At 44.6% G+C, this 24,984-nt stretch overlaps 1 protein-coding gene across 4 annotated transcripts in view; it reads right to left on the reverse strand.

Moving 5' to 3' along the window:
• Positions 1 to 24,984, reverse strand: part of OSBPL6 (oxysterol binding protein like 6) — a 690,319-nt gene that overhangs the window by 431,326 nt on the left and 234,009 nt on the right. For all 4 annotated transcript variants that reach the window (XM_085645216.1, XM_085645218.1, XM_085645217.1 and 1 more), the window contains exon 2: positions 22,519 to 22,789. In XM_085645216.1, coding sequence (XP_085501342.1) covers positions 22,519 to 22,623 — 105 coding nt within the window. In that variant the 5' untranslated portion in view covers positions 22,624 to 22,789. The remainder of the gene's footprint in view (positions 1 to 22,518; positions 22,790 to 24,984) is intronic.

Here is a 24,984-nt window from a genome sequence, read left to right on the forward strand (position 1 = left end):
AGGATATCAAAAGCTTCCTGTAGCCACACATATAGTTTTTTAACAGAATCTATTGTGTCTAGATGTGTACTGGATGCTAGTTGTGTTTTAAAGTGTTCCAAATTGAGTTTGTTCCATGGTTGATAGGCGGATGCACGTAAGGTGGTTTTAGGTGCTTCGCTTTGTGTTGTTTTATGTTGGAAAGCAAGCAAATAGTGGTCTGACCATGTGACTGGAGTCATTGTTTGAAAGGTAACTAGTTCTGTACTAGAAAAAATGACATCTAGGTTGTGTCCAGCGATGTGTGTGGGTTTGTGGGAGATCTGATGCAGGTTCAGTGCATCTAGGCCAGCAATTATTTTTTTCGGATGGGGCCTACTGGGTTTGTCAAACCAAATGTTGAGGGCACCCAGAATGCATAGGTTGGAGTGTAGTGTTATTAGGTTTGAAACCATGTCTAGAAGTGTGTCTGGGAATGTTGCATTGCTGGGTGAAGGTCTGTAAAGGAGCAGGAAGTTACAGTAGGAAGATGGTGTAGGATTGCATCTGGTCATTGCACCTGACGTTGTCAGCTTTAGTGATATGTAATGTTTGCTTGAACACAACAGCTAGGCCACCTCCTCTTTTGCACATTTGATTTTGTGTGATAGTTTGATAGCCTAGAGGAATGGCTTCATGCAGGACTGGAACCATATCATCTCCTAACCATAATTCAGCGAGGAAGAGTATGCCAGGTTTTGTGTCCATGAGAAGGTCATAGATGTGATGTTTGTTTTTAGAGAGCGATTGGGCATTTATTAGTATACAGTTTAGAGAATGTTCTTTGGTGATCGTGTGACTTTGTTTTGTAGGAGAGTGAGCAGTATTTTGTGAGCTTGTATCAGGTGTGTCTTTAGTGTTGGTATTAGCTGTATGAGGATAGCAATCATGTAGCTGTTCTGTATCGTGTTCCTCGTCCAGCAGGCTAAGAAGCCATTTTGATGAGTCTGTGTGTGTAGGTGGTGGAGACGGTGTTTGAGAGTGAGTTGGTGAGCTGTGTTGTTTTTGTAGTGTAACCTTGCTGTGCAGTAGATATGAGGAGTGGCATGTTGCTTATTTCCTTTGTGTCTGTTTAGGGTGGAAGGTGTATAAGTTAGAGGTAGTGGTGCAGGATGTGGGTCATGTAGTAAAGTTCTAAATTGTCCAATGGGTCAGAGAGGCGTTTAAAAGTGAGTTGCTTTGTTGCTGTATATGTGTTAAGTGTGGGGGAAGAGAGAAGGCTTGCCATTGGAGTTTGTTCATGGTGTGTATCATTTGTGTAGTCTGGAAGGTGGGTGTATGTTCGTAGTTTGTGACAGAAAGTGTTATGAGGTGTTATGTGTGAGATATTTGGTTGCGCTGATGTGTGTGTTATGTTTTGTTTTTGAGGAGTAGTGAAAGGAAATGCTGATGTATTTGTTTCCTGAGAAGGATTTTCTTTGTAGAGTATTGTTTATGAGTGGAGGCTGTAAGATAAAGGGGTGGTGATGTGTTTGTGAGTAGAGTGTATGTTGTGTGTATGAGGGGATGAACTAGAGTTAAGAGTGTTTGTGTTAGATTATATTTCTGCAAGGGGTAATATGTGTGGTGCAGTGGAGTGTAAGTGTTGTGAGGTTGTTATTGAGGTATAAAGAAGAGGAGGGTGTTGGTGGGAGAAAAGATGGAAGACTGAGTACAGAGCAGGGAGTCTGAATCTGGATGGAATATAGTGAAGTATGGTGTGGATTTGGGTTGTGTTAGTGTTGAGTGGATTGGTTAGTGGTATAGTATAGATTTGTGTGTTGTTTGTAAGTGATGGTGCAAATCTGTGGTAGCTGGGATAGAAGGGTGTACATGTGTGGTTTATGGAGTTTTGTGGTAGGTGCTGAGACACTGGACTCTGTCTAGAGTTAGCTTGTAGTGGATGAGTAGAATACATGTGCTAGGAGTGTGTTGATCTGGTTGTAGATGTGGATGGGGTAGGGTGGGTGCCGGTGTATATGAAATTGGGCAGCATCTCTGGCCCTGCCCCAACCAGTCTCTAACAGGCTCAAACAGGCAGCTGCCCTTGTCCTCTCCACCCTTAGCCTTGACGCCCTGGCCGGCCCTAAATAGCTCTAGTGATCAGGTGACTCCTTCGACCAATGGGAATCCTAGCCCTACTACTACTCAATTCAGAATCTCCTAGGACACAGACAGGCTCAATCCACACTCTGGAGTTCTGTAGGCAAGGGCCTTAGTCTTTGCCCTCTAACAATACTGCTTTTCCAACACTTAACTCACTCTCCTAGTCAAAAAACGACTGTTACAATCCCCTTAAAATACAGCTTAAACAACTAAAAGCAGATTAATGCAGTCTCAGAGCACCCTCTGTTCTGTCTCTGATGTTTATTGTCTCTGTTGCTAAGGGAGCTTGGGGGGTTCATCTGGTTTCACTCACTTGCTAAGACAAAATGGGCACAGATCAGCGGAGAAACTAGGAGGGAAAATCAGGTAGTCACGGGCAATTTGCGAATACACCAGATTTTGGACTATAACGCCGACAATGCAACAGGTAAAATGAAACAGTCAAGGGCAAGTATAAACTTCAAATTTCTAAACAAAACAGGTGAAAAATTATGCAATCACGGGCAGATAAAAAAATCACTTTTTAAACTGTAAAAACCACAAGCAAAACAGGTGAAAATTATGCAATCACGGGTAGAGGAAAATCGCTTTTAAATCTCAGGAAAGATACAGCACAAGTCTGCCTTCTTATCACCTTCTAATCCTTGGTTCACTGCAATCTTGGGCACAGGGAAACTGCAGCTCACAAAATGGAGGTGAATGTTTTGGGGTTCACCCAACAAACCCTTAAGGGGCCTGGGCAGGGGGGAGAGGAGGGCTCAGGGTTGCTTGGGAGCTACCTTATGACAATAGTACTCTAGAAAGGCCCCTTATTGATCTTGACCATACGAAGGGAGCAATGGAATTGTCTAATTGCACTAATACTAGAAAAAGAGAGCAGGACAAGTTCTCTAAAACTAAATGACCCTGAGCAACAGAGCTTGAGCGGTTGCAGTTTCAGGGAACACCTGACCAGCCAGATCCCAGGATGGGATCTTGTAAAGCTATCGGAGGATTGACACTACAAGATAGACCAATGCAGCAGATAAATGTTCAATCAGATCTACGCAGCACTGATCTCACCCCTGGTGAGATAGTCGCTGAAAGAGAATATAGTTGGTACAGTGTTGTACCATATATGGATAATTTAGTAGAATGGTCTGAAGGTTTGGCCCTACAAATAAGTCCATGGCCACGAGAAGGGTCTTTTGATCCATGTGACACTTAAGATGCTGGAGGAATGCATTCTTTATGGCAAGGGAGATCCAGACTGGGATTATCCCTATATGTGGCACAACCCCCAGCTTGCCGTTACTCCTGTATATCAGATGCCCCTGATATGTAAGGGACCTGTGGCGCCTCATTATGTTCCTTGGCCACACTTACTGAGGGAGCAGGGAAATAGATTAGGTCCTTTGAAAAGCAAACTGCAGGCATCACCCTGGCAGTAGGGGACATAACGAGTTCACTTACCTCTCTTATAGATAAGATTGATACTGTTTTCCAAAAGACTGGAGTGAGAAATGTTACCCTCACTGAGACTAGGTAAGATGTTTCTCCATCCAACTTAGTCCAGACAGTGGTCGGGGATCAGTTGAGGAAAATGTATTCTGATAGACCAAATATCGGGTCTCATTGCTCAATCAATGCAGCCGAATGAGGACCCCGCTCAGTTTCTCAGCAGGATAATAGAAAAGTGGACTCAAAAAGTAGGTTTGGGTTGGGAAGTAACAGGGGGAAATGCTGTTTTGTTTTATAATGAGGTGATGAAGGGTTTACCCACTGATGTGCAGGACAATTTTAATATTATGGTGGCGTTGGAAGCCAAACCCTGGACAGAGATATAGGCACTTTTGCAAGAAGAAACAGGAGAAAGAGAGAAACAAGCAGAGGGTAACAGAGAAAGCAACAGCCAAGTTGGTACAGCAAAAGTAGGCAAAGAGAGGAGTAACAGAAGGAGCTGTAGTAGCATCTACCACTCAGAGGACTGCAGTGCCTGTGGGATCGGTCCCAGGGACCGTTCAAAAGAAGTTCCCACATCAGCAGGATAGTGTAAGGACACAACGAAGTGGTAGAGGAGGACGAGGAGGTATAAAAAGTGGCAGAATAGGTCCCCAGAGGATGGAGCAAACATGTCATTATTGTCACAGATACGGACATTTCATAAAAGATTGCAGGACTAAGAGATGGGATGAACAAAATAGAAGGACAGGGGTTTACAGTCAGCCAGTAGTGCAGCCACAGTCACACCCAAAAATAATATATGTACCTCAGACACCACCACAAAATGTGCTATAGACCAGTAATGCCTAAGGTGCAACAAATGACATCATAGCAAAGTTACCAAGCACCCCCAATGGCAACTACACCACAAAGTGGACAGGGAGGTGTAATTGTGAGAGGAAGAAATCCCTTCCAAACAAGTTATGTGGGAGGATATACGCAATAAAGGTGCCCACAGAGTACTTCCATGTGTCCAGTATTGTGCACAGGATAGATGAGGAACCCACTGTGACAGTTGCTATCAATAACAAGAGGTATGCATTCCTCATAGATATGGGAGCAACCCAATCTTGTATTAGAGAGGGAGACCTTCCAAATTTCTAATAGATCAATGGACACACAAGAAATACTGGGGTGGTGATGAGGGTTTCATTTATTAAACAAGTGGAGGTGGAAATGTAAATGTGAATGTGTTTGTACTTGTATAGCGCACTGCCACCCCCAACGGGGGCATCCTGGCGCTTTTACTCATACCGCTGTGGAACCCTTCCTGGCTTTCCATGTGAGGTGTCCACTCCTGGGCACCCCCATGGTGAGGCCAGGCATCCCAGCGCTGTTGGGGCCGTTGTGGAGATTAAGCAAGCTATTGCCCAGAGTTGCAGCGTGGGACCCATGATTAGAATAGGCACTGAGGCGAGAATATCCGGTCCGCAGAATTTGTAGCCCGAGACCCTGCCGTGACGGGAATCGAACCCTGGTCCCGGACCAGTGCTCTGCATCGAGGTCTGCCACTCTAACCATTGAGCCACACTTCTCCACTGGTGGAGGTGGAAATAGGAGGGAGGTAAATTGATGGCTATTTACTATTATCTTCGGCTACTCCAGCTCATCTATTGGGGAGAGATCTTATGGATAAGTTAAACAAGAAAGTTTGAGCCTGATGGTACTATGATTTGTTCTACCCCTGGAGTTCCTCCTTCCAAGATCATGGGTGTACCAGTAGATTCTTCTACTGGAGATCAAATCAGAGTTCGATCCACTGATATAGAAGCATTTACCACAGCAATATAAACAGTAATAGCAAATCACCAGAATTACTGGGAAGGTGGTCCAGTAACCCAAAGAGTTCCTTTTCGACGACAATGGCAAGATTTTTGTATACCTGACAATTAGTTGATCCTGCAAATAGAGGCCTTAGAGATCACAGCGACCTATGTTGCTCTAATAGCCTGTGATCATAACCATGTCTTATGAACATGAGTTATATTTGTTGAGCCAGGTACAGTGACGTAACATAGGCCCCTGCAGCCCACGCAGTGCGGGGGTCCCCCAAGCTCCAGAGGCCCCTTCAGCACCGTACCCTTACCTGAGAGCTCCTGATTTAAACCGGGGGCGGAGGGGCTCCATGTACCTTGCAGGAGGGCCCCCTCAAGTTTCGGTACACCATTGGCCTGGTAAAACGGTTAATGAAATACTGGATGATCAACTGTTTGATGGTGATTCTAAGAAAACAGTTATAGTCTTTCAGGATGACATACCATTGAAAACAGTATTGGAAGTACAGGCGCCCACACCAGGTAGAGCCTATGATTCTGTTAGGGATGCAGATCTTTCCCAAGTACTAGACATCTTGTGGACTAAGGGTCTCCATGATGTAGGCCTTATCCCTGCTGCTACTCCATTTAGAATTACATTGAAGGAAGGTGCTATCCTACCCAAGGTGAGACAATATCCTCTTTCTAAAGAAGCAGATGAAGGCATCGCCCATATTATATGGGCGGTGCTACAACAAGGAGTAATTTACCCTGGAGTGACTCCTTGTAATACCCCTATTTACCAGGTCAAGAAATACAAGGGCAATACTTAGCGTATAGTTCAAGACCTGCGCCCCCTGAATGATGTAGTGATACCAGAATTACCAATTGTTCCGGACCGTTCCATTATTTTGACAAATATTCCCCAGGATGCTACATTTTTCTCTGTTATAGATCTCAAGAATTATTTCCTTAGCATCCCTCTTCATCTAGACAGTCATTATTTGACAGTGTTCTCCCATCGCAGGACTCAGTATTTCTACTCTTATTTGCCCCCAAAGTATTGTGAGTCCCTTTGAATTTTCCACAGAGCGGTGAAAAATGACCTGTCAAACTTCCACTGTGACAGTAAAATGTTGCAGTATGTCAATGACATATTAATTTGCAGTCCTACAGAAGAACAGTGTAGGAAAGATATTGTATCTCTTTTGGTTACTCTCGCACAGAGAGGATATAAGGTAGAGAAAGACAACGTTCAGTATTGTCAGAAGGAGATCCATTACCTAGGACAATTACTGTTGTCTTCTGGTTGAAGAGTAACCCCTGAGAGAGCAGCATCTATACATCAAATGACTAAGTCAGAAACTTAAGGGAATGCAGAAGTTTCTTGGCCTCTGTAACTATGTGAGACAATTACAGCACTTTAATAGCACCTTTGCTGGCTTCTATCAAATAGGCAAAAAACAGAAACGATAAGATATTGTGGACACCAGAAATGAGGGTAACTTTTCAAAAATTGAAAACTGAGATAACAAATGCCCGGTTTTGGGGACTCCTCATTACACTAAGGAGTTGCATCTCTTTTGTCACTGCAATGGTCAAGTGATGACAGCTGTCTTTATGCAAAAATATCCTCTAGGACATAAATCCATTTCATACTTTAGTTGACAGTTGGATTTAGTGATGAGAGTACATTATCCTTGTGAGCAAGCCCTTGCCACTGCAGCTTTTGCAGTACAGAAGTGCACCCCCACTCTCATGGGGGCACCTTTGATGCTCTATTCAGAAGGCTAAGGCTACTTTTACTACACAGAGAGTGTCAGGATATGAGGTGATACTGTCACTACCATCTTTGAAGGTAGTTAAGTGTCATACAGTGAATCTTACACCATTCTTTGCTCATCCTATAGTAGACTCTGAGGATGATGCACATGACTGCAACATATACTCCTAATGAATCTAGTCAAGCAACAGAGGATTGTATTCCCTGTAGCATTGTCTAATTAGTTGATGGTTCCTCTACTATTGACCAGGGCACAGGAGTAAGACACACAGGTATGGCAGTAGCCAGAGCACAAAAACATGATTATTCAGACACAGTTCACATAGTAGAGCAGTTAACACTACCAGCACATTATTCTGCACAAGTAGCAGAACTGATAGGTTTGATGGCAGCTCTTAAACAAGAAATAGAAAAAATCATCACAATCTATTCAGATTCAGCTTATAGAACTACCACTGCGCATTCTAGCATTATGAGAAAGAGCAGTAGAGTCTTCATTAAGTCAGACGGGAGTCCTGTTATGCATAGGAATCTTGTAGATACTTTTATAGAGGCACTTCCTTTACCAAAGGCAGTGGCAGGTGTGAAATATGCGGAAAATACAAATGGACAGGATTTTGTGTCTCAGGGTAATGCATTAGCAGATTGGGCAGCTAAAGACACAGCTAGGTACACACCCCTCTCTGTGCCATCAGGTTCACAACATGTCCCTGCATTAGTGGCCCAGACTGCCTCATCGTCCGGGTCAAAGGCTACCACAGATAGTGTTACACCTCATTATGCTGAGACAGTACATTTACATCTTTGAGAATTGCAGGAAGCTGCTCCACTGCACGAGAAACATCAATGGGAGACTAAAGGGTGCTTCCAGTTAGGGAACTATTTTTATATATATACAAATATCTACAGGTAAACCAGTGATGCCTCACTCTTTACTTATGTTAGCTCTTGATCAATTGCATTTGCCAGCCCATATCTCGAGTGATCATTTGCCTATGCAAATACAAGAAGATTGATTCGTTCCGAATTTGCATGGTATGCATACCATGTACCTTCATAATTGTACTGTTTGTCAACAATGTTTGCCAAATCCCACATTGAATGTGATAAATTCTACCATACCCTGACCACAAGATCCTTTTAAATCTCTCCATCTTGACTTTGTGGATATGATGGACAGGTGCAGCCACTATAGGTATCTCATAGTTGTGGTTTGTCATTTTTCTTGATAGGATGAAGCAGGACCGTGTGTCCACTGTGATGCTACATTAGAAGCTAAGTTTCTGATTTGTGAAGGGAGACCCGCTAAAGAATTCCAGAAGGGATAAGATTTGATAACGGCACACACTTTGTTAATGTAGTTTTTCACTTATCTTACGACAATGTTAGGGATAAAGCATAAATTATCTTCTGTTTAACATTCTCAGAACAATGGCATTGTTGAGCACCTAAACAGCTTACTGACTAATAAGATCAGCTAGCTATGTGCCACGTTGCATAAAAAGTGGTTGTATTGCTTACCATTAGAACTATTCTCCCTTGGGAACCCACCTAGTTCTGATCGTCACCTGACACCCCATAAGATAGTGACTCATGAATACGCAAATACCTGCCACTAAAAGTAAGGAAGAAAGCACAGCTGGAATCTTGAATGATGAAATGCATGCCTATCTCTCTGAACTAAAAGAAGCTGCAAAGTTTAATTTCTAAACAGGTAACCAAAGCACAGGAAAAGCGCACCACTGCTGAGGTCGACCTTCCCATTGTGAACATAGGCGATACAGTATTTGTAAGGAATTTGTCCGGAAATGGAAAGACCCGATGTTCGACGGTCCCTTAACTGTGACGATGGCCACCCCCAGTGCCCTCAAGGTAAATGGCAGGAATCCATGAATCCATCTATTGGATGTTCGGATGAACTCTGCATCACACCAAGTACCACCAGTAGTATAAAGAGAACAAGAGGGGGAAGAAGATTGTGATCATAATACCCCCCTCCACCTTCGGGCAATTGTTTGAACCAGCAAAACGAAAGTTATGTATTTTTGTTTTATTTTTCCTTTTTTGTCTCTTGATACTATAATTTCTACTATTGCTCCTTTATAGTAATGCATATTTTGGTCCGTATATCACACACCTGTGAAGAGAACTGTCTACTCATACCAATGTGTCTCATAGTATTCATACAAGGATGTTAGATAATATGTGGTATCAACACATATCAGACATAGGATCAGAAAGTACCAATGAATCATGTTTTGTGTGATCATTAATTCAGCATGCCACAGTATCAGATAGGTAACACTCAACTAAATAAGTACCCCCAAGCACAGCTTTATGTCTTTTACAACTCTACCTGTGTAGGATTAATGTCTGAATGCAGCCAACAATGTTAGTATATTACAATTTCCAGTTAATGCTAAAAAATATGACTCTTTAGTAGATGTTTTATATATCCTTACAGACAGGTAGGACATTAAGGATGATATAGCACGCATGAAGAAAACAGGTTGTCCTAACACTGCAGAAAGGACACAAATGGTCTTAGGTTTCGTGTTTTTAGGAGTAACATGCCCACCCACTGAGTGTAATAGTTATTTAGTAAATCTTTTACCTCCAGATTGTGTTCGTATGCCAGGATTTATAGCGACTGGATCAGTTTACACCCATTTGCAATGGCATTCGGATATCGAATTTTATTGTAGGGCTATGTCTTTATGGAATGGTACTGATATTAGTCAGGATGCAGTAAAAAAAGTGTGAGTGTATATGTGATGATAATATTGCACAATACACTTGGATGGATAGTACAGTGAGTCCACAGACAGTCATGAGGTTAACATCCGTTTCTTTATGTTTCAGAGGAAACTGCACCGTTAATGTAGGACAGAATATCAACTGCAGTGCCACATTAGATAACGCCGACATGCAGGGGGGCACTCCACCCTCATGGACTATTACTGGCAGTGTGGAGAATTTCTGTACGAATCAGTTACCACCGAACTGGATGGTCTCTGCACACTGGTAACCTTGCACAACCTTGTCTTGGTAATTCCAGGAGTAAATCTGTCTGTGCTACATGAACACCCCATGCGCAGACAACAACTTTGTTACAGCATCACTGAAGGAGAAGAGCTGCAGAATATTATGGCACTACCACTTGGAATGATGTTCCTCAAGAGTACAGGTTGTTTAATGATGCACAGTTGTTCTTTGTAACTATTTTGCTGTTTGTTCAGGCAAAGGCAACTGCTCGAAGGCTACATACAACTTGATGGGAATTGTTGAAATGCATCAATACCAAGAAAGATAGATGATTTAATACCATAAAGGAAGAGCTGCGTTCCATGAGAATGAGGATTATGAAGCATCATTATGTTCTCAACATTATGGCGGCCATGGAAGGAGGGGTATGTTCGAAGATAGGAACTGCTTGCAGTACTTAGGTCCCAGCAAATGATGCGGACAATGGAGCTTTGTCAGAGGCTTTACAAACTTTGCATAATCTACAGAAGAAAATAGTAGATGAAGGAGGTGCCTCAGATAATTGGTTTGGAGCAGTGATACTCAAAGTACTTGTACCTCAGATCTCAGAAAAGTACAAACCAAATTATGGTTCGTAAAAGAGAAAGGTGCTAAGCGGTCAGACTCACGGTAGGTTGGAACTCTAAATGTGGTGGGGGGAATTCCTCCTTTTGGATATAGTGCCCTCACACACCCTTCCGAGTGTCATGCTTCATCATCGGGCGTTGCTCCTCGTGTGGGTGGCGCTGCAGTCCCTCACGGGCCCCGCGAGAGGGCTCTTTGTCGGAGATCTTTTACGGAGGCCCCGCAGTTGTGCATGCGGGTGTGTGGGCCTAGGGAAGAAAGTGAGTGGTTGTGTTAAAATTACCAAACGGTACCCAAAACCTATGTTTATTCGGGGGTCCGAATGGTAAATTAAAAAGGTTTGAATCCTGGTGCTCCCCTTAAAAGCAAATATAGAGGGCGAATGTGTGACTCACCGCTGCTTTCAGGATGGGTGCTGTAGTGAAAAGATCATACATAAAATAAGGTCAACATGTTTCGCGCTCTCATGTGGTCCCTAGAGGATCCGATGGCGCTTCGTCAGGACCGGAATGTGAGTGGCGGGGATGAACCAGAAACGCCCTTTCAATAACCTCTCTAAAGAAGAAAGAACTCTACTCAAATCTATTACGGAGGATACCAACATCATTTTGAAACCAGCAGTCAAAGGCGGTGCTATTGTCATTCAAGACATAGCTACTTATGGTGCGGAATGCAACCGCCAACTGTCTAATACGACATATTGCCAGCCCATTACTGAAGATCCCACGACACGTCTGACCACCCGCATAAGAGCGTAGTCAATGAAGCAACCACAGAAGGCTGGATTTCGCACCAGGAAGCAGAATTTCTCACCAATGAAGACCCACGAGTTCCTTATTACTACACGCTACCAAAGATCCACAAAGGAGTCAATCCCCCACCAGGTCGCCCTATCGTGTCGGGTATTGACTCGGTCCTAGAACCACTCAACAAGTTCTGCGACTTCTACCTACGTCCCTTAGTGAGCAAAACCCCGTCCTATCTCAGGGACACCACAGAGGTACTCAACCTGATAGAGAATTTCTCAGAACCACGAACCATCGACCTGTTTGGTCACCATGGATGTGGAGGCTCTATATACGAACATCCCCCAGGACGCCACACTGGAGGTTCTAGAGTTTACCTTACGGAACATCGAACCCTGGCCCTATGAGACACCGATATCTTTTATCTGTGAATGCGCGTCCATAGCACTCAAAGAGAATTTCTTTGCCTTCAAATCTCAACTATACCACCAGATACAGGGCACCAGCATGGGAAGCACTTTCGCTCCCAGTCTGGCTTGCCTGTACATGGCAGACTTTGAGGAGAAACACATTCTAGGAGAGTCCAACCCATACCGACAGAACATTTTGATGTGGCATCGTTTCATCGACGACATAATCCTCTTTTGGAGAGGAGACGAAGAGTTGTGCATCACGTTCTGCGATTGGGTTAACAAGCTAGATCCCTTCTTAAAATTCACAAGTACCAGATCACGGGATAATATTCCCTTCCTAGATCTGCTCATATCCCTGGACAACGGCTGCCTACATACAGCCAACTACAGAACGCCAACAGACAGAAACAGTCTTCTTATCTATGAGAGCCATCACCCAAAGGCACTTAGGAATAATTTACCAGTTGGACAATTCTTACGCCTACGAAGGAACTGTGACACCGTCATGGAATTCGAAAAACAATCAGAGATCTTCACAAACAATCTGAAAAAACGCCACTACCCCAGCAACATAATACGCGAAGCACACAAGAGGGCAAGAAACAACCCGTGAGCTGCCCTCCTAGAAGTGAGGGAGAAGCCTAAATCCGAAATGATTACCTGTGTCACCACATTCACGCCCAGTTCTAACGTAATTCAGAAAATAGTGAGAAAACATTGGGACATTCTGAGGACGGGGACATTCACACCTGCCCCCCCCCCCGTGTTTGCATTTTAACGTACGCCGAACCTGAGGGACCACCTTGTCCACACTCGACCGAAACCTACTCTTGAGAGACAACCTACACTCTGGGCCTTATCGCCCGTGGTGGATCACTTCCCCTGCGGATCCTGCTCCACCTGTGCCGAGACCACAGCCTCAAAATAAATTGACCTTGGTCTAACCACACCATGGCGGCAAACCAGACACACAAATTGCAACACCAAGAACTGTGTATACACCATTCTCTGCCCCTGTGGCAAGAGATATATTGGCATGACCACGAGGCAGGTGAAGATAAGAATTGGCGAGCACAAAAGCACAATACGAAGGGGGAAAACCAATACGAAGTTACTCATCCATTTCTCAGAACAGAAACATTGTGCCAATAGCATGAGGTGAACTATTATTGATTCAAACCCGAATTGGACCACAAGAACCCTCTTTAGGCAAGAACAACGATGGGTTCATAGACTAAGATGTGACACGGAAGGACTCAATGACGAGATCCCATGGGTTGAATTGGCTTCCTGATACACCAAACCTCCTTTCTCACACCTTCACCTAGGAGACACTAGAAACAAGGGCAAATATTTTGAGCATTGACTGACATAAAAAAAACTCAGCACACCACTGAGCCAACCATGCTACTGAAGATACTACCCCATGAACACACAATGGAGTAAGGGACTCCTTATATGTCACCTTGATGATATTCCACCCTCTTACTACTCTCTATGGCCCAACTCCCCAAGTCTAGATACTGTCAAAACCTTGTGCATATACCACCTCTGTGTGCATAATGAGGACGCTACCAGAAGATACAAACCCCGCGAACACTCAACAGAGTGACCCACTCTCCATTAGCTACCTTGAAAATATTCCACTTTTTGACCCTCATCTACGGCCCTTCTCACAGTGATGATATACTGTAAAACCCCTTGCATGTACCACTCATACCTGCACCAAGGAGACACAAGTACTACTGTTTAGTTTCTTCTTTTCTTTTAATAGGGCACCAGATTAAGCTGTAACATCCCACGCATACACCACGTATGTGTGCACTTGGAGGATGCAATTATCATTGCTTATTTTTCTCATTTTTCATTACAGAACACCAAGCCAAACACATGCACAATGCGGATTCTTAGTTCTAACCCCATGCTAAGATGGCCGCCTATTTTCCACTATATCTGTATTGAAGTTTCACTGGCTGTCATAATCCCTCCCCCCACGTAGCGCGTCACTACGCCCCACCGCGCGCAGATCCGCCCATGCAAGCCGGTTTGCGCTTGCAGGCAGAGAGGACTTAAGCAGGCACAGTGGACCGTCCCCCTCCGATTCCGGCACACCACTACGGATGGGTAGGTCACGAGAGACGAGCACATGTGAGTACTAACTTAGGGATTTTTAGAGTCGCTGTCGACTTGGAACACATAGCCTCAGTCTGACGGCTAAGACATCGCTCGGTCCTCCGCTACTACCTTACCCATCTAGCTCCTTTTTACCACCCACACAGTTACTCTGCCTTCTACCGAGCGGGTGTCAACGGAGCCTGATCTCCTATAAGAGGGGTATGCATAAAATTATGATTGTATCTATCTGTATGTTTTCCTACCGAGTGCTCTACTTTTACGGGCACACCACTTGTAAGTATGTTTTATGCATGACAGTACCAGCATATTTGCATTGGTGTTCCGGGTAAAGTAAAAACAGGACCCAAGCCACAACCATGATCACCCTGGTCCATTACCCCACTAGATCGCTTGACTTGTGGCCTATGTTAAAGAGATCTATTTTCACGGATTACTTGGGCCAATTAACAATGAAACATCATCTAACCTTACCTGGTTCGCTAGTGGTGGGACCATACACAACAGGCAAGGTGCATGTGTGTTCTTTGTTTTTCACTCACATTCCGGTCCTGATGAAGTGCCATCAGATCCTCTAGGGACCACATAGGTTTTGGGTACCGTTTGGTAATTTTAACACAACCACTCACTTTCTTCCCTAGGACCACACACCCGCATGCACAACTGCGGCGCCTCCGTAAAAGATCTCTGCCAAAGAGCCCTCTCGAGGGGCCTGTGAGGGACTGCAGCGCCACCCACACGAGGAGCAACGCCCGATGATGAAGCATGACACTCGCAAGGGTGTGTGAGGGCACTATATCCAAAAGGAGGGATTCCCCCCACCACATTTAGAGTTCTAACCTACTGTGAGTCCGACCACTTACCACCTTTCTCTTTTACGAACCATAATTTGGTTTGTACTTTTCTGAGATCTGAGGAACTGTTACCCCCCGAGTGTATACACGTTATCTTGTGGGAGCAAGGGTACTGGACCTCCTCCTTTCCTATTTGCTCACGGTCCCCAATCTTTTTTGTGTGATAATACTCAAAGTACTTGTGGCCCTTTTGACCTTTAAATGCGGTCCCCTGGGGAACAGTAGCATGAGCTGCTGTTAGTTGCTGAGCACTAACATTAGAATAAAATATTAAATACACGGGCAAACATTTATTAACCTGAACATAAAAGCTTGCCCATTTTTTTTTTTAGACCTCCTCACACTCTCCATGACTCACCCAGACCCCTTACCTGCTGGCATCAGTGCGCCCCTCGGTGACACCACAGACCGTACTTTGTGGTTCCTGGACAAATGTTTATTAGTACCCATGGTTTAGAGGGTAATTTGCTTTACTACAATTCTAGATTTTGGTACTTTTAAAAGTTTAATTGACAGCTCTTGCGGCACTGTTGTTGATTTGTTGTGGTGTTCAATTAATTTTAGCATGTTCTAGAAGGATCAGTACAAAGGCAGGAGGGATGTTTACAGTTAGGACACCTACACAAGTAGTAGTTGCTCAGGGAAGTACATATCGTCTAGTGCCCAGTACAGACACAGGATTAGAGCCAGCAGTTGAAATATCAACTAGAGGGGGGGGGGGGGGGGAGTGTCACAGAATTATACATGGTGAAAGAGCAGTGTGGGTCCAAGCTCCAAAATGACACAAGACGGGTTAAGAACTCACTAGGAAATAAAGAGTGCATGATCAGCACCCAGTCTTAGCTAAAGGAAAACCTGTGTTTGCAAGCCTAAAAGAATTTGTGGTCACAGGACAAGACAACAAGCACGTATTCTGTGTTCTTAGTAAATTGAAAATGTGATTGATGAATAGGAGCAGAACAATAATACACATACGCACACACATGCATACAAAAGAATAAATAAATGTTTTTTAAGCATTGTTAGAATTACAATAAAGAATGTGTAGAGGAAAAGGTCACAAATATGTAATTATTGAGTAACCTATTATTTGAACTTTTGTAACACGCATTGTTTGTGTGACTATGGGCCTCATGTAGGTAAATAAATTTTACCGGTTCTTAAATACCGAGCCGTACCGAATCGGTAAATTAGAATCGGTAAGTTATATGTAGGTAAAAATTCGGTAACAGTTACCGATTCGGTAACATTCGGTAAATACGAATCGGAATTCACCGATTCGGTAAATACCGAGGTGATAATTACCGAATCGGAAAATACCGAGGTGGTATCTACCGATTCGGAAAATACCGAGGTGGTATCTACCGAATCGGAAAATACCGAATCGGTATGTACGGATTCGGTAAATAACATCACATGACTTGACGAAACAGCTAATCCTGTGCAACGACAGCCCACCCAACCAGGAACTGCCCACACCCAGGCAGGTGTACACAATTAGCCGACGTGGCCACACCCAGGCAGGTGTACATAATTAGCCGACCCTGGAGAGGCTTGGAGTGCAGAGGAGAGGCAGGGAGCAGTTGCATGTGCGAGCGGGAAACGAACAGCATGTCCAGCCAGAGAACACAGAAAGACGGAGGGGAAAGGAGGAGGAAGCTCAAATTCAGCCCCAAGGAACTCCAGGTGCTGGTGGAGGAGGTGGTGAAGCAGCACCAGAAGCTGTTTGGGAGGCAATCCCTGCAAGTGCCTGAGGCCGAAAAGCGCAACATATGGCTGGCCATCCAGGCGCAGGTCAATGCTGTGGGAGTGACCCACAGGGACATTGAGGTCCTCAAAAAGCGCTGGTATGACCTGAGGATTGTGACCAAGAGGAAGATGGGCGACATCCAGAAGGAGGCCAGCCAGACCGGAGGTGGAACCAACAGGGCACCTGCCCTCACCGAACTGGAGGAGCTGGTGGCGGCCACAATCGAGCAAGAGAGCGTCGTGGGTCTTGGGGACGCCGACAGCTCTGCCAGAGCCGCAACACACCAAGGTAAGACGAAAGCACAGCAATGTAGCCTCCCCTACCCCTATCCCACATCCCCCATTGTGAAACGAGAATCACACTGCAGTCCACACGTGTCAGTGCAGACAGGCAATGCATTCCGGGAGATGTAGTCAGGGCAACACTAACCATGACGTAAATGTCACAGGGCAACAAGGCATGTCACGCACTCGAGGCACAAGGAGACAGAGGACAGATTGGAATGTGAAATGATTTATTGTGACGCTTGCAATGCAGCCCTTCGGGGACACTGAGCCAATGTTGTTTTTCTGTCCACAGATGTGACATCATGCAGCACAGGGCATGCTGCAGGGGAGACGGCACACCGGCCACAAAAATCACCTCTAGCCAGCACGAGTTCAGACCAGGGAGCAGGCCCACTGGCAGCCGAACCACCAACACAGCCAGCCTCGCCGCACACAGAGCCAGCATCACCTCACCGAGAGCCAGCATCACCACAACCACAGCCAGCATCGCCACTCATGTTCGAATCACCGGCCACATCTCCGCTTGCAGGTGTGAGAATGAGGAGGCGTCCAGCAGCCAGGCTACGAGCCTTCGACACCTCGTCAGACGACAGCATGGGCCCAGAAGACCGCACCGGGCACCAGGAAGGGAGCCATCCCACTGTGCCCCACACCTCACAGGCAGCACAGACGGGAGCAAGAGGGCGCCGCAGGTCGCGTGTCCAGAGTCCACCAGCACCCACTGACGGCCATGGTGTCTTCTTGGGGCTCGAGGGCCAAATGTTGAAGCAACAGCGCCTGCAATCAAAGGCAGTTATGTCAGTCCAGAGGCACATGCGGGTGATGAAGACAAGCTTAGTCAACATGGACACAAACATTGGCGGCATGGCTGCGGGCATTCGGGACATGTCCCAGTCAATCCAGCAGTTGTGCAGCAAATTAGATGCTGACATCGAAGCACGGCGCCGGGAACGCCAGAGAAGGGACACTACCAGCAGGGCACTCACCCGTCTGGCAACTGCGACTTCCCTACTTTGCCGGCGCTCTGTGACGATGCAGGAGGGCCTAACACAGTGCTGCAGCGACCTGTCTCGGGGGATGGTGCAGGTGACAAGTGCACTAGGGGTGCTATTGACTAGTCAGGCGTCGACAACTGCTGCAGGGGATGCTGCGGAGAGCATCGACACCAGCAGCAGCATCACACCCCCCGTCCCCGAAGCACGCAGGAGCAGCAGGCGGCTTGGGGTTGGCTCTAGTGAGGATGCACAGGCCGTGCAATCCACCACTGCAGCGCGTATGCGCAAACATTGATGTGGCCCTGCTTAGCCACTTCCCATTGGGTGACGTAACCCTGGACATACTCCTTGTATAGATGGTATATTGCCAGATTGGCCTGTTCATGTGTTCATGGCGTGGTGCCACATTAAACTACGTCATGACTTCTCACAACTCGCTGTGTCCCCTCACTTACTCAGAAATAGTTGCATGTGATCTCTGCCCGTCTCTCTCTCCCATCGATTGCAGTTGGCACTCTAGCTGCGTTGCCCTGTGGCTGGCCTGACTCATCCTCGTTGTCCTCAAAATATGTTAGTTCCACATCTGTACCTTTTTTCGTGGCAAGGTTGTGCAGCATTGCACAAGTGGCAATAATCTTGCAGCAGGTGATGGGTTTGTACTGGCGTGCGCCTCCGCTCTTGTGGAGGCAGCGGAACCTGCTCTTCAGTAGTCCAAACGTGCGCTCCACCACATTGCGTGTTGTTTTGTGGGCCACGTTGTATCGTCTCTCACTCTGGGTTGCTGGGTGTAGGTAGGGAGTGAGGATGAATGAACGGCATGCATATGCACTGTCGCCTGGATGAGTAGAAGGGAACCATCAGTTACATGCCTCTATACACTCTGATTTGCAGGTTTCAAGGGGCGTCACTGTTACTTACCCAGCAGGTATCCCTCTCCGAATTCGCCGGCACTCAGTCGTGTGTAGATCCCACTATTCTGGAAGATGTAAGAGTCGTGGGTGCTCCCAGGAAACTTTGCAACAATATCTGTGATGATGTTCCCTGCATCACAGATCACCTGCACATTGATGGAGTGGGTGGACTTCCTGTTCCTGTAGATGTGCTCTGTATCAGCTGGTGGACAGATTGGGATGTGTGTACCATCAATACAGCCGATGACATGGGGGAACTGTGCCATGTGATAAAAGTCTGTTTTTGTTTTCTGCAGTGCAGCCTGTGTGTTTGGGAAGCTTATGTAGTGGTGCATTCTCTGCATCATGGCATCCAGGAACTTCCTGAAGAAACGGGACAGGCAACTCTGGGATACACCACCCACCGCAGCTATCACCACCTGATAACTGCCGGATGCCAGTAGATGTAGGCTGCAGAGCACCTGCACATGTGGTGGTATGGCGTGCGCCCTTCTTGTTGGCTGGTCCAGGAGTGGGTGCAGGTCCCTTATCAGGTCCATGATGGTTTCGGGGTGTAGCCTGTACCTCTCATGTATCTCTGCATCAGTCAGCTGTAATAGTGTGATGCGCTGTCTGTAGATTTGTTCCTCCCGTCGCCACACCCTCAGTCCTGCTGCCTGTAGACGTAGGCGCCTTGCAATGACGTACATGGCGGCCATGTTGTCCACGCTGTTGCATTTTGGGATTGCTTATGTGCATTGTTGATGGTTACCACCTGCTTTCAATCCGTGTTAATTACCGACTCTTATTTACCGATTTTCCTGGATTTCTTAATTACCGACTGCTCCTACATGTCATTTTAAATTTTTACCACTTCATATTTACCACTTCATATTTACCGATTCGTTAATTATGTATTCGGTAAATATGAATCGGTATTTTAGAATTCGGTAACTATGAATCGGTATTTACCGCCTCATATTTACCGAAAAGTGGTTTTTGGACTCCTACATCTCACTTGTCTGAATACCGGTCGGTAACGGCATATTTACCGAAAATCGGCCGTTACCGACCGGTATTTCGCTACCTACATGAGGCCCTATGTAAGCAACTGCCTGCAAACAGCGATTTGAGACCAGCTGTTTACCTGTGTGGAGATAGTTACACTCCCTGCAGCGACAGTAAACCTGCTTTTACCTTGCCAAGAGGAGTCCTATTTTTTATTACAGTTTCCATGCAACACAGTGTAGTGCCCTATCTCTCACGATTTACCTCAAACCTCGTAGGCGAGAGCCTGTTGCAAGGGTAAAAAACATACCCAAATTAAGACCAGCAAAGGGAGGTTTTACTCTTGGGAGTATTCCCCATGGTATACACTCCTGACATAATAGCAAAATTGCTCATTGCCAGCAGTTGCTGGAGTCTATCTGCATTTGCAAGGGACACGATTAACCCAACAAATGTGTAGGCCCATTGCTTGTTACTGTTAAAATCCAGTCAATACAATACACAGATGATATGATTCTCCTTGATCAAACTCAGGTGGGCCTCCAACGACTTTTTGATTCCTTGGCAACATATTGTGAAACAAATGCTCTGAAGATTAATATCTCTAAAACCAAGGTGATGGTAGTCTTGAGATGTCGAGCGAGACAGCGCTCCTGGTACATCACTGGGAAACCTATAGAGTTAGTTACCACATATAAATATCTTGGTGTCTGGATAGACCACAGAGGGAGCCCGGGTCCTCAAATCGCTGCAATGCAAGGTGTGGCTCGCAGCCTGGAGGGGGCCTTCTTAAGAGCCAAGAAAGCTCTCCATTCTCTAGACTTCACTCCGTTAATCAAAGGGATAGATGCCAATCTACTATCCACTATAGCCTTTGGCGCCACTACTTTTAAAGATAAAATGTTCACCTGGTTGGATAGAATGCAATCAGCCTGTTTTCGCAGAGTGTTTCACCTACCCAACTCGACCTCTCACGCTCAAATCCGTATGGAGTTCCGCTTGTTTTCCCAACATTGGATCATGAAAGCAAGATTTGTTGCCTACTGTGCAAAAACCAAAATGGCACATGACTCCACACTAAAGAGTTGCATCTGGTCACTGTTAAACAACCCCAGCACTTCCTGGAATACTTTTTTAATATTCTGCTTGGACGCACTAGAAGCACATGATCTATGGGCAAGCCTGCTGCCCACAGGGGTGGCTGCCAAAGCTCTGACCAAACAAGCAAAGATCCTTTCTGTGGAACACGATGCATTATCCGTGAAAAATCTATCCCATGGCAGTTGGGCGTTAAAGCTTTATGATCTTAAAACCATACCACATTATCTGTCATCCTCCATGAAGCCATCGGTGAAACACCAGTTAATGAGACTACGCTTTGGAATAATCCCCCTGATGGCGTACAAGTATGGACGGGGGTACAAGGCAGATACGCTCTCTCAGTGTCGTTTTTGCAACAACGGGAAAGAAAATGTAATACACGTTTTGTGCATCTGTAGAATTTTAATCCCCTTTCGAACTTTTTGGCTGCGTCCCATCTGGAGAATTCTCAATGTGCGGACATGCCAAGAAGCCTTAGAGGAGTGTATCAAGGGGGACTCAGCTCAGATGGCCGCCCGATTTGTAAAATTCATGATTAAGATTAACTCAATTGTACTGGCAGATACCAACCATGAACCTCTGCTGTGTCAGCCATGAACTGCCTCCCCTTTCCCTTTAAAAAAAAAAAACTATTTTAAATTGAGAGCGGAAAGTGCTTTTTATGTTCTTTTTGTATGAATTGCAATGATTTTAATTAATTGTGCAAATAAATATATCTATCTATCTATCTATCTATCTATCTATCTATCTATCTATCTATCTATCTATCTATCTATCTATCTATCTATCTATCTAGTTACTGTAGATAGCCAATCCCATATCTGCTATGTTTCCCTTTTTGATGAAATGTATGTGCAGTGTATCTTCCTATTTGCCTCGACTGTTGGGTATTTTTTTTAAACATGTACCTTTTAAAACTGCCATTTGTACCATGTCTATTAAAATTCTTAGTGTTCCATTTCTGTCATCAACATTCTGCTTTTAATTTTTCGAGTTACCTCCACAAAGAGCAACAGACAGTAGGCGGTAGTGGGTTTAATTTTGAAACGTATTTTTGTGGCAACGAAAATAAAGTTCTTAGGCCTCTCGCGTAAATGTCATTAATAAAAGTTAAAAATTTCCATTAAAAAAATGTAGAACTTAAAATGCGGATTCTGGTTTTATGACATCAAAAACACAAAATGACCTCACTCCAGCTCCAGGACCAGTACTAACTTTGTTTGCATTGCTTCTCAATTAGAAATTATGATGAATAAATGCTCCCCTGACTACCCGTAAAGGGTTCAGCCCTTGCAAATAGCACGGACAGTGCTTGATTGAACAGATACATCTCTATCTCTCTCAAACCACACATAGATATGGTTCTTAACACAAATCCACATTAAAAAAAGATTTAATAATATTTCTATAACCGACAATGCAAGTACAGCAAAACAATTCTCATATGGCCAAGATATCAACATTGGGAATTAAATTGCTATCTGATCCACTAAATATTCACAAAATAGATTAATGTACACATTACTGTAATCCCAATTCCTGTAAGTGGAAAATATAAGCATAGACATAGATGAAAACATTAATGGTTTTCCAAACGGAGTTCAACGTACCTGCCTACTATCTCTTTGAGAAGATGATGAGGAAGAGCCATTTTTATGAGTTGGAGTAGATAGTTTATGAGTTGGAGAAGTGACTGATTTCTCTTCCGAATTCATGACTCCTGGAGATTTTACTTGTCACAACACTTTTTTACGACCATATCAAATATTTCGAGGGTTCACAAAGAGATAGTTGAATATTTGAATTTAAACATGGCTCCACGTCAGATTTTGCATCCTCCACTCGAAATTGGCACTTGGTGAGAAGGATCCAGGGCTACACCTGCGAGGAAAAGACAACAGGGCAAAATTAAAATGTGCAATGAACACAATATCTGCAAAAGCTGGATTTACGATATGAAGTGTGGATTTACAAAAAATACCTTAAAATAAACCCTTAAGTGTTGACGGTTATCCACCTCCACTGTAGAAACCATTTTTTGACATTTGAGGCAGTATACAATTAAGCTTTCCTAACTTTTTTTATACAATAGATGTGCAAGACAAATCTGCAACATCTTTTTCACAAGTTGGGGATTGTAAAAGTATCCAAAGTAAATGCTTCACCTTGGACTGACCTGAGTATATTGTCACATTATGGCAGTATTTTTTTTACACAGAAAATGTGAAAAGGTGCATTGCAATTTTTTTGCATTTAAAAAAAATAACAATCATTTGCAATGCAATAGGTCTCGCATTTATAAGAGTTTGAGCTATTGGCATTGTAAAATTACAATGCCTTTTCTTTATGTTTTGGTTTTATTACAAATTAACTGTTATAAAACATTTTATCAGAGCAGTCATGTACTTTTGTAAAGCCTTCGATCTGGCAACTGTATCCTGTGTTCTAAGCAGAACAGGAAACTGCAATTGGAAGGATGTTTGCGATTTTTTTTTTCTCCTGGCGCCCGTGTTGTCTGTAATTGCAACACTTGCGAATGGGCCATTAACCAAGCCTAAAGGCTCGGTCTGGTTTCGATGTTTTCGGCGCCTGTTGTCTGTTGTGTGATCGTATTTTTCCCTGCAGGAAGGGAGGGGTAGGAGCGTCTGAGAGAGGGGGGGGGGGAGGAAAGACTGCCATTCGAGGGCCGCTGTAAGCGTGGCTAAGGGTTTTCAAACAAAAAGGTGAGGAAGTGCATGCCAAGCAATCACAGAGTGCTTCTAAGTCGCGTAAAGAGACATTTCTGCAAAATGTCAAAAATGTGTGTGTGCCACTTAGTATTTATTGGAACCTGTTGGGCACTAATCCATTGTGTGAAATATGCCGTGAAATAAAATAAAAATACATCAGCCCTCCATACTTTGGCCGTGCCATGTACATTCCAGTAATAACTTCACAGACATCCAACTCCAAAATCTTCACCTCAGGTAGGTGTGTGACAGCAAACAATCCTCTACCCAAAAAAAGAGCGGAAGCCAACCAAGAGCAAAACAGTGCATGGCTCAGAGACAATCCCAAACATTTCACAGAACAAACAATGGCAGGAAAGGCTGTGTATCCCACGCTCCGGAAAAACCCCCTTCCTGTCCGTTTGCAGCGGTCCGCTAAAAGCCAATCTGACTTCCTGGTCATTACACTGTACACCGTGAACAGAGCTACAGGGGGACAAAACAATGCTGCCTCAAACTTATGCGCACAGAATGCCATGTGATAGACAAAGTTATGCAGCTTGCCACGACACTTCAAATGCGTGCTAAAACAAATTGTTGCGCACACTAAATAACTAGTGAAACAATTAGACAACACTTTACGTTTTTTAGAAAAACACTTCTCGAACGAAACGTACACATAAAATAACATTTTACGCTGCCTTTGAGATGCACGTAAAGTACTTGCAAAACCTTCACATCACCATAAAAAAAAAAGTTTAAGGAAAGCCACGTTTTATTTGCAGATGGCAGTTAAACGCCTAGAGACCCTTACGGGTGATTGTTCGCGCTTTACAAATGTGGATTATTATTATAAGCGCGGTTTTATACGGCAATGCAAAGTTAGGAAGGACACCTCCCTTTGATGTGTACAAACACATTTTTATAATGTACTTTAAAAACGCGACCTTAAAGAAAACAGGGAAAAGCTATTTTTTAAGTGTTGGCTAACAAGGCTAACGACTCCCTTTAAGCTACCTTTACACCTTAAGTTGTTTGAATACGTGCTGAGCTTGGTTCCTGTCAAAAAGAGAAGGCTGCGCCAAGAAGTCTTTAGAGTGCGAGAGGTTAGAATGGTTTCTGGGCGTGTTTTCAAAGGACTCTGCGACGGTACAATAAAGAGAAAAGTTGCACTGTAGTTAAGATCGTTATCATTGGTAGGAGCTGAATGTGGGCATTTTGTTGGCTTGTAAACAGTGAGTGATTGGCCATAAACAGCAGGATGGAAAAGCTTCCCTAGAATGGAACCTATTTCTCAAGCAGGCAAGCCCTTTGTTGCCGCTATGAACGCGCGTTTGCTGTTTTAGACCTCACGAGAGTTTATAGAAG

The sequence above is a fragment of the Triturus cristatus genome, chromosome 3_1, assembly GCF_964204655.1.
Source record: "Triturus cristatus chromosome 3_1, aTriCri1.1, whole genome shotgun sequence".
Classification (NCBI taxonomy): Eukaryota; Metazoa; Chordata; class Amphibia; order Caudata; family Salamandridae; genus Triturus; species Triturus cristatus.